This window comes from Oreochromis niloticus, linkage group LG4 (assembly GCF_001858045.2).
Source record: "Oreochromis niloticus isolate F11D_XX linkage group LG4, O_niloticus_UMD_NMBU, whole genome shotgun sequence".
Classification (NCBI taxonomy): Eukaryota; Metazoa; Chordata; class Actinopteri; order Cichliformes; family Cichlidae; genus Oreochromis; species Oreochromis niloticus.
In genome coordinates, this window is record NC_031969.2 from 33358494 (window position 1) to 33368825 (window position 10332).

A 10332-nucleotide genomic window follows, 5' to 3' on the forward strand; every position below is an offset into this window, starting at 1 on the left:
ACTCTGATAACAGTGTCATTAAAAACTGTTTCATTAAAAAAAAAAAAAAAAAAAAAAAAAAAGGAAGCTTAGCTTTGATGCCTGAGCAGGATATAACTTTTTTTTTTAGTCATCTTGTGTGTGTTGTTAACAGGAAGAAGTTCTGATTTCTTCACTTATTTTCTTCTTTTGGCAATTTTCATATTCATAAATGTAAATGTCTAAACAGAAAACCTCATTTCCTCACCTTTATTATGGAATTCCACAACTTTAATTTAATAAGCCCTAAGGAATTTATGTTTTGACACTATCAGAATTCTAATTAAAGACACAGTTAGAACTTCACTATTCTCAACTAAATATTAGTTCATTCATTCATGCTTGATACAAAAGCTTCTTCAGTTTTTGCTATTTTTCCTCTTGTTTTCTGCTCCCAGTGACACATTTAGATGTGTCTCTTTTGTGTTTAAGCTCTGATAAGTATGGCTGTATTGTATTTATTTTAAGTTAATGAGTTTGTACTTTGTTCTTTCTTCGAATAAAGATCTATATTGAAAAAACAACAACAACAACAACAACAAAAACTCAGAAGCGCGGTTAGCCCACAGCAGAAGCTTACCTGTGTGTAGAAAAAGCAGTAGGTGCTGATGATGCCACACCTTCAACCGCCACAACCTACTGCTGGCTTCATGCCCCAAATCAAGATGGCGGATGCCGTAAACTGCACAATGTGATGTCCACGTTGCAAACATAACGTTTTTTGGTGCGTGCTTGTGTGTGTGTGTGTGCGTGTGTGTGTGTGTGTGTGAAAAATAATCTAAAAATAGAACTATTTTACGAACATTTTATTCTACAGCTCCTCAGATGCCTGATCATTCATCTGGACGAACTCGAGAGCTCCCCCTACAGAACAGGAAATCCAAGGCTTTAAATATAATAGATGTAATATATAAAAAAATTAAAACGAAAACGGAAACCAAGAGAAACGCCTAGCTCGCGGGTTGTGTGAGTTTCTTTCTGCGCATGTGCAAGTTTTTAACCGTTTCCTTGTAGCAGAGCCTGTTGGCCTGTCAGCTGATTTCACTCACATGACTCTCGTTTTAGTTTCAGGTCAGTCCTGTTTATCGGTGCTGTGAAAGAGCTCCGGGAACCAGCTTTCCACGGCGGAAACATGGTGTTAAAGTTGGTTTAGGATCCGAACGGTGATGATATATGGCTGCGGGGGTTCCCACGAAGAGCTGACCGACTGAGTGAGGAGAAAAGCGGGCAGGTTAGCTCAGCAGCGTCGGCAGAATTGGTGAGCTGATCACGGCTGATTTTCCAGGCACAACTGCTCTGTAAGCGTGACACTTAAAAAACTAAAAATACCGATTTGTCTCTTGTCATCGGAAATAGTCTGGAGCATTTCCGCATTATGCATTTCTAGCAACGAGCAGCAGAGCGAATCTCGTTTACAAGTGTCTAAATTATCCCTCTTTCGTATAAAATCAGATGGCACACAGCTGTGTTCATTCACCCCAGACTGTCTTCTTTATAATTCGGCGTACATCACATCAATCACACTACACTGCTTTGAAGGCAGTGTTGTTTTTGATTTTAATTCTTTGTCAAACAAACGCAGAAAATGGGTGTTTGCGGTAAAACAGGCGGAATTTAAATGTGGCTTAGTTTTATTGCTGTTGACTGATTAAAGCTTCTTGTACATGTACTTCCTTTGTTTCTATTCTCAGATGAGCTCTTCACACCAACAGTAGATTATTATTTTATTTTATTTTTTTTGGGGGGGGGGTTTACTTGCTCTGGGAGTTCAGACAACCTCCAGAATGAGTCCAGAAGGGAAGAAGCTTTTAAACATCATCATCCTCGGCTTCGGCTTTATGTTCATGTTCACAGCCTTTCAGACATGTGGCAATATAGAGGTAGGTTTGTCACTGACCCCACTTCTGTCAAAATTACGCAAACTGTACATTTCTAAGTCTTTTTTTCTTTATCTTAACAGCAAACAGTGATCAAGAGCTTCAACAGCACCGAGTTCCACGGGAGCGGATACACGAGGTAAACAAGTGTCGACTGGTGGCACTTTCTCAAATTGAATCAGTCGCGGCCAGAAAGCGCTGAGGGGTTAATTCAATCTAAGGTTGAGCTTATTGAACTGTCAGAGTTTTCAGAAACCTTCCAGAAACCAGAAAGTGAGGAGACCATAATCGCTGTCGATTATTTAAAGCTTCCAGCTGATTTTAAGCAGTGAAAAGACGTCACATTGAAGTTTAAAACGGAGACATTTCACTGTTTTTGTTGTAGTTGTTGTTGTTGTTTTAAATCTATGCTCATTTCAATTCGGTGCCAGCAGCAGAAAAAAACAGAAAAGTGTTCAGATGTCTGCAGTTTCCCTGCAGAAGGCTCAAAAAACAACTTTCACAAAATAAAAACAATAATGAAGGAAGCTGTTAACTACCAACCATGTGATTACAACCACATTTCCCATGATGCCGTATGAGTGGATCAAGCAGATCATCCGGAGTTTGTCAGTGCTCTGTGACCAAAGAGTTCAAGAGGGTTTAACTGAAGTGGAGAGCTTCGTTAGTTCATAAAGTTAACAGAGGCATAGCCTTGAAAACAGCTGACTGGTGGAAAGCACTGCAAGGCCGTCAGCAGGAACCTAAACCGCTCGTTTTTCTTCTGTGTTGGTGGTTGTAAAGTTTGGTTTTGTACACTTCGCGTGGCTTCAAATTTAAAAAATCCGAGTCAAGCGAGGTGCCTGACTGTGCTCTACCTCTTGCAGCATGGCCATCATCTACGGCGTTTTCTCTGCTTCCAACCTCATCGCCCCATCGGTGGTGGCGGTCATCGGGCCCCAGCTCTCCATGTTCTTCAGCGGGCTTTTGTACAGGTACCTGCACACTCGCATCCACTCTTTTCCACCCCTTCAATAGAAAACAAACCTCCTAATTCATGCACTGTCGTCTTCCACAGCCTGTACATCGCCATGTTCATCTACCCGTACACCTGGAGCTTCTACACGGCGTCCGTGCTGGTTGGAATAGCAGCAGCAGGTAAAGCAGCATTGTCCCTCTAGCCCTGATATTTGGAAAAGAAGCTTGGTCTGTGCACATATCTGACATTTTGATTTCTGCACTCTAGTGCTGTGGACAGCTCAGGGGAACGTCCTCACCATCAACTCCACGGACAGCACCATTGGAAGAAACAGTGGTATATTTTGGGCGCTGCTGCAGTTCAGGTAAACCTTCAGGAGTACATAGTCAGGATATAAGCTTCAACGACTCCCATGTTGTCCCCAGTTCGGTCTAAAAGCCAAACCACTGCCACACTTTCCCATAAACCTCAGAACGTTTCAGATTCTGCTCAGTGACCACGTCAGCAGGCAGACCATAGACTGTATATAAAAGATGGATGTAGGTTTGGGGTCTGAGAAGCCAATACAGTAGTCTTCCTGATGGCCAGCCGGGGGCGACTGTTTGGCCTGTAATAAGAAATCTGATTGGATATTAGCCTTACTGTCACTATGAACAGGTCAGAGGTCACTCAGTTGTACGGGAACCACGTTAACCATGGCGAGCTTTATGGCAGAGTAGGGATGGGTACCGGTGTCCGGTGCCATCTGACATAAACGGTAGTAACCAGACCGAAAAGCAGCGCACATTTCGGTGCTTTATTTCAGTGCTTTTTTTTTTCCTGAGCCAATTCTAGCCAATCATTTTATGTTTCCGAGGATAGTAGGCGGGCCCAGGTACGTACGTTCTTTTAGAGCAGAGCTACAGATTAAAAATGCCCAAGGTGAAGCGATCAAAAGTCTGGCTGTACTTCACAGCAAAAGATGCAAACTCAGCAGACTGCAACAAGTGCTTTAAGCTGATACTGTGATACTGTCAAAGGAGGTAACACCTCGAATCTGATGAAACACCTGGCGACGCATAGCGGGTTTTTTTAAAGCCGAGAAATGCGCCGTGGTTGATAGCTTGCTGCGAGACCTCACACCGTGCACATCTACTGCGGGTGTGGTGCCTGTTATCGGACCCGGAGTTAGCAACATCCCCCAAAAACCCGAAGAGTAGAGTCCTGGCCCCTAGCCCTGTCAGTGTAGCAGAATGATGAGGATGATGATGGCAGCAGCAGCCGTTCTTCTCTGCGTGAGTAGCTTCATGTTGTTCGTGTGTAATTTACGTTGAGTAGGCTAACCACGTTATTACATTAATGCATGTAAGGTGAACTAGCAAACACCGTCGTAGTTACATGCGGCTGTCTTCTTGTTTGATGGCAGATACTCCTTCACCCTGGCCAAAAAGGCTAAAATGACCAAAAAAAAAGTGGAAAACAGTTAAACATGAGAGGTTTTTGGACAAAGTTTGTGTTTTTTCCATTGTTTAAGCACTGCTTCCAGCCAAGAGTGAGACCATATATGCCCTATAGCTGCAGAAAAGGCTAACATTGTTATCTTTTTACAAAAAACCAGCTGAACATGAGAGGTTTTTGGACAGTTTGTGTTCTCCATTCTTTAAGCACCGGTTTGAGCACCGTTTAAGCACCGGCACCGTTTCAAAAGTACTGGTTTGGCACCGGTATCGGATAAAACCTAAACGATACCCATCCCTATGGCAGAGCATGTTCGGTGCAGCATGCTGGTAAATATGATACTGTGGTGCTCGTGAACAGCTCTCACCATGAGTGGCTCACGTGAACAGGAACGGTGGATTCAGAAACTCATGGCGCTCTGTGGGAAGTTCAGTCACATGATGATTTCTGTGCACGCCTTTTTAAATCCTTTTTTTTTTTTTTTTTAACATCCTCCCTCTTTCTGCAGCTTGTTCTTTGGAAACCTCTACATCTACTGCGCCTGGCATGGACACGTCCACATCACAGGTCTGAATCCAGCCATTTTCTATGAGCTCTCTGCCTCACACGGCGCTTTTTATAGCATTAACTTCCTGTGTGGCCGTCTCATGAAAAGCGTCTGACTCATGCTGTTCCTCTCAGACCAGGACCGACGGACGGTGTTCATCTCTCTGACGGTGATCAGCCTGGTCGGCTGCTTCCTCTTCTTCCTCCTCAGGAAGCCTGATTCTGAATCGTCTTCCTCTGCTGAGGCGACCGAGCCGCTGCTGCAGGAGGAATCCTGCGACAACGCCGCAACAAGGTGAGCCCGCAGGTGACGTTATGGTTTGTGTCTGTGTATGCAGAGGCATGTGCAGCTTTGTGGGTCAGATGCTGATTGGATAGGACAGGATGAGGAACAACAACAAATAAAGCAAATAAAACCTAAAAGATCATGAGAGACTGCACACACCGCTGCAGCGGGACTGTCTCCTTGTTTCAACCCTGGGCTCTATGTTAGACCGTCACGCCTCTTCACTGCCCCCTGCTGACAGAAAACAGCTGCAACATGCAGACAGTGGTCTGCAGGCCGTCACTCAAGGATGAAACGGACGTTATTTAGGTGACTGTGAGTTCAGGAAAAGACGGAGATGTCTCTGCGTGTTGCTTTTTGTTATTAAAGACCTGGAAATGATGCATTTCACAAAAAATCCCTTTTTATTTTATATAATTCTGGAGCTTTTTAAGACTTTATTATGACAGAACGGTGGACAGGTGGCAGGGGAAGATGCGCAGTAACACATCTTCTTTCTTTTTCTTTTTCACTACGACCTACTCGACTCGACTTCCTGGGATCAGGATTTTTTTAATGCCTGCTCGGCCACTGATTGGTCAGGGAGGGGCGTGACTAGATGAGTCATCGGAGGCTCCATCAAAGCTCCATTTTTTTGAAAAAAAAAAAAAAAAATCCAGCGGTGAAGGAAGTGTGTGCATGCGCGCGCGCCGCCTTCGTGGGCTCTCGTTTTTCATCCTGGGAAAAAGCCGCAGAGCGAGCAGCAGGTGGACCCTCGCCTCGATGTCCTCCATTGTTGCTCGTGTCTCATAGAAATGAGGGCACGGGACTTTCAGCCCGCTTTGCCTCAATGACCCAGTTGTAATGGAAAATGAGTGAAATACAATAGAGTTGAGTCGAGTAGGTGCTGGTGGGAAATGACCGGGTGTGGATTCAGACCCCGCCTCTGCACCAGCCTCACCTGCTCCACCTGGTGAGCGTTCCCGTGTTTACGGCTGCTACAGAAACACGCAGGATAAAATATTTCCAGATGTAGAAAAATATATCTGAAAAATAAATGGAAGCTTTGATCTTAAACAGTAAAATGATTCATAATTTAAAGAAAATTAGAAAAATGAAAGTATGGAAACTTTTTCTCAGTCATTAGTAATTATTCAGGTGATCCGTGTGCTGTATGAGAGTTAAAAAGTACTTTCAAAATTTAAATTGAGATGTGTTTGAAATAAGAGCTCTCCATGCATTATGGGAAGAGAATTGGAAATGTTCTGGAAAACTTTTTTTTTTTTTTCTTTTTTCTTTTAAAGCCGGATGGGTGCCGTGGTTCTCTGGTCCACGGGAGGAAGGATAATTACTTACAGGGTCAGTGGAAACGAGACAGGCGACCTTTAACTGTAAACGCCATCCTTTGTGGTCTTTTGTGCATTTCTCGGGACACCGTCTCCGGGATACCAAGGCGGCTCAGGAAGGAGCGCCCAAATATAAATATGAACCTTAGAAGGTCGAGGGGCAGAAACCTTCATGGGGAATGTTTAAATGAGTATAATGAACCTTCCTCTCTCTCCTCTCTGCAGCTCGGGATGCTCTCACCTCTGCTCTCAGGCGCTCGACGCTTTTGGTGAGTTTCTGAAAAAATGTCCTCGGTTTCTCGCCTGTAGCTGAAACGTCCCGAGCCGCGTGTTAACCTCTGCTTCCTGTCTGCAGTCAAAGCATGTAAGCTGTTCATCACCAAAGAAATGCTGCTGCTGGGCGTCTCCATTGGATACACAGGTGGGTGGAGACGAGCTGGGCGAGGAGAGGACGCCCTCTTCCTTTAAGTCACAATCAGATATTTGTTATGAAAATGATTGAATGCAAAAAGCCGGTCAGTGCACATTTAAACACGACTGATACTGAAGCCCCTCGAACTGACCCGATGCCTGCGGCTCCGTCAGGTTTGGAGCTGACCTTCTACAGCGGCGTGTACGGCACGTGCATCGGCGCCATGATGAGCTTCGGCCAGGATGCGAAGAGTTTGATCGGGATCTCTGGGATCTGCATCGGCGTGGGCGAGATCTTAGGTGAGTCATCTTCATTCAGGTAACGGGATAACGCCGCAGGGCGAGAACGAGGAGGAGACGAGCTGAGGAGTGTCGTGTCTCTCCGTCAGGTGGGAGCGTGTTCGGGATACTGAACAAACGCATCGGCTTTGGGAGGAACCCCATAGTCCTGCTCGGGTTCATCACCCACATCATCGCCTTCTACCTGATTTTCCTCAACATCGCCAGTGACGCTCCACTGGCCCCGGAAGAAGGAACAGATCTGGAGGCCTTCATCACCCCCAGGTAAAGAAAAATCCCATGTGAAGCACTGAGGTGTGATTCATAACGACGAAATCGACTTTTAGAAAAACAACTAGTTATCAAACTAATAAAAAAAGGGAGTGGTCAATGAAAAAATATAGAAAGTGTTGATATATATGATTGTTAATAAATGTGTGTACATTAAAAATAAAATCGAAATGACTGAAATAATGCAAATAAATGGTTTTGTTACCTTTTCACAATAAAAGCCTTGTTCTCTTTCCCCTGAGCCTCCGTTACAAACCCTCTGACTGTGTTCAGACTTTGGTTTTCTAAACTTTAACCCAACAACATTGTTTAAATAATGTTACCGTTTATGTGCCTCAGCGTGGGCGTGGCCTTGTTCTGCAGCTTCCTGCTCGGTCTGGGTGACAGCTGCTTCAACACGCAGCTCCTCAGCATCATCGGCTTCATGTTCCACGACAACAGCGCCCCCGCCTTCGCTGTCTTCAAGTTCATCCAGGTGACACAAACGCTGAACAGGAGAGTACATTGTTTTACAGCTGAGTTTTATTTTGAATTAACCTGTGTTTGTCATTTCCTTGCAGTCCATCATGGCCGCTCTGGCCTTCTACTACAGTAACTACCTGCTGCTGCACTGGCAGCTGCTCATCCTGGTCCTGGTGGGATTTCTGGGCACGATAACCTTCTTTAAGGTGGAGCACATGGCCAACTCCATCAGGCGGCAGTCAGACTACGACAGCATCTGAGCCGGGCCGGATGACGAGGGCACGGCTGGGGGTGTTTCGCTCTGCATGGGAAAAAAAAACCTTGCCCAGGGACGACTGGCGCACTGACTGATGCTACCTGTGGTACATTTAGATTCTGAACCCGGGACCAAACGCTCCTCCTGATCTCAGCATTTACCCAATTAAATCAAACGGCATGTGCGACGGCGGTGTGCACACCTCATATACCTTGTTTAGTTTCATAACCAGACCCTCCTTCTTCCTCTTGTGCACTCGGTCTGAAATTAAACTCTGTTCAAGGCAAAGAGAGTAATAATCCCACTGCTCATGCCGGCGTCACGCTGTTAGTCCTCCTTCAGTGGACCAACTTTCATCTTGACAACAAATCCTGTGAAAAGCCCTCGGTCATCTGTTAGAAACATACAGGAGAGCTCCACGGAAACCACACCCACCTGAGGGGAAAATGACCTCCAGATCACTGAGCAGTTTTAAATGATTAAACATATTTGTTCTGGATTTGGACTTCTTGAAAAAGGATAAAGTTAGACTTCTGCACAAATCCAGCTCTGGTTACAGCCAAATACTGAAGGGTGGTCACTCATGGGTTTCATACGTCTCTGATAAATATTTTCCTTCCTTCTAATGTTGGAGTGAAGCGGTCACAGTCTGCGATTCACGCCACGTGAGGCAGTTTTACTGTTCTCGGCTGTTCGGCTTTAAATGAAGCCGTTTTTATTTAAAAGGGAAACAAAAAAAAGTCACTTCTTTTAAACTTTTGGTGTCAGATTCACGTTCACCCCTCGTCTTCTGTTCTTTTACATGACTGGTTTTGCTGTAATGAGATTCATGTCGTCGAAGTGCATCTCTGCGGTCCAGGAAGCGGCTCTTAATCAGGCGTGGCTGACGGCTCTTGGCTCAGACTGCAGAGCGGACGACGTTCTGTTCGTGGCTCTAAGGAGAGGAAGAAGTTGTTTGTTTTTCTTTCTCATCTTTGCTGCTTTTCTCACCTCATCATGTTTAACAGGAAAAAGAGAAGAAAATTAGAGGGTTTTTTTTTTTTTCCTGCACTGATGGTGACGGACAGAGTTGAAGGTACGCAGACTTTGACCTGAAGCAGCGCCTCAGTGATCGGATATCTCTAATGTTTGGTGGCTCACACGGGTGGGTGTCTACAGTAAAAAGAGAGGGAAAAAATGCATTCCTACAAATCCCATAATGCAACATCCACTGAACTGTTTTTTTCCCTTCCTATTAAAGGCGCCCTGTGCAGTTTTTGCCCACTAGGGGGTGCTATTTCACTCAGTTTGAATCACTTGGTAGATGTGAGGATGGCGGTGCCACAAAAACCAATGAGAAACAGTCATGGGAAGATATTCAGGGTTTTCCTGCACAAATATAACAAACTGTGCCCTCGTTCATCTTTCTGCTCGTCGTCTGACTCCCCCCTGCCCGTCTTGAACTGAACTTAATCGTTCCCTTGGTTCAGGTTTACTTAAATGATAAATTCTTGTTTTAAAATAGTTAAAGTGCCACAAAATGAGCCGAAGCAGTTGTGACGTTCTGTTAGATGGTGCAGTGAGTCGGTATAGCCTTTATTTAACCAGTTAAATCATCATGATATATTCTCACTTCTGATGGTGGTCTGTAGCTCAACACGTGAAAATGCCCCCACCTGGTGGCAGAAGGTATCTTTATTGAGGTCGAGCCTCACTGGGCTGCTGGCACGGCTGAAACTCTGTCTCGTTGTGTGATCAGTGCAGATTCACAGTTTCACTCTCTGGTTTAAACTGATGTAACGCCAAACAGACACAGCATGACATTTGAGCCTTAATGCTTTTTGTAATGTTGCCATGGTGACCAGGAGCAACATCAGACATGCTGTAGTTTGTTTTTTTTCTGTTCCAAGTGTCAAACGACAAATGGCCGTACACTATTGTAGTTAGTTTATTGCTGGGAGTCGGGTTTGCTCAACTTTGGTTCATGTTGCCACTGCAGTGAACGCAATCAAAGGATAAATGAGGGAAATGTACCAAGACGATGATTTTATACTTGAATGTAATTAAAAATGACACCCAAACCTCTGCCTGCATGTTTTTCTTGTCAATAAAATACTGTTTTCTGCATTCATTGTGTTTTTACATGAGAGCTCCACAGCTTTAAGGATGGAAACACGAGATGATCTGAACAGAGCTGTCGGTCACTT

The 10332-nt window shown here is 44.7% G+C and overlaps 1 protein-coding gene across 3 annotated transcripts; it reads left to right on the forward strand.

Annotated features, from left to right (window-relative positions):
- Positions 1-847: 847 nt before the first annotated feature.
- On the forward strand, positions 848-10252 carry mfsd11 (major facilitator superfamily domain containing 11). Of its 3 annotated transcripts, XM_005469103.4 has the most exons (15): positions 848-984; positions 1084-1276; positions 1710-1898; positions 1979-2034; positions 2762-2869; positions 2953-3032; positions 3121-3217; positions 4799-4857; positions 4972-5131; positions 6673-6716; positions 6803-6868; positions 7033-7158; positions 7248-7422; positions 7768-7903; positions 7989-10252. In XM_005469103.4, exons 3-15 carry the CDS (start codon positions 1803-1805, stop codon positions 8148-8150), a joined length of 1365 nt encoding a protein of 454 aa, XP_005469160.1. In that variant the 5' UTR covers positions 848-984; positions 1084-1276; positions 1710-1802; the 3' UTR covers positions 8151-10252. The 3 variants fall into 3 exon arrangements, with proteins under 3 accessions (XP_005469160.1, XP_013125299.1, XP_013125298.1); XM_013269845.3 differs by lacking the exon at positions 848-984 and having other exon boundaries at positions 994-1316; XM_013269844.2 differs by lacking the exon at positions 848-984 and having other exon boundaries at positions 995-1276.
- The last annotated feature ends 80 nt before the right edge of the window (positions 10253-10332 follow it).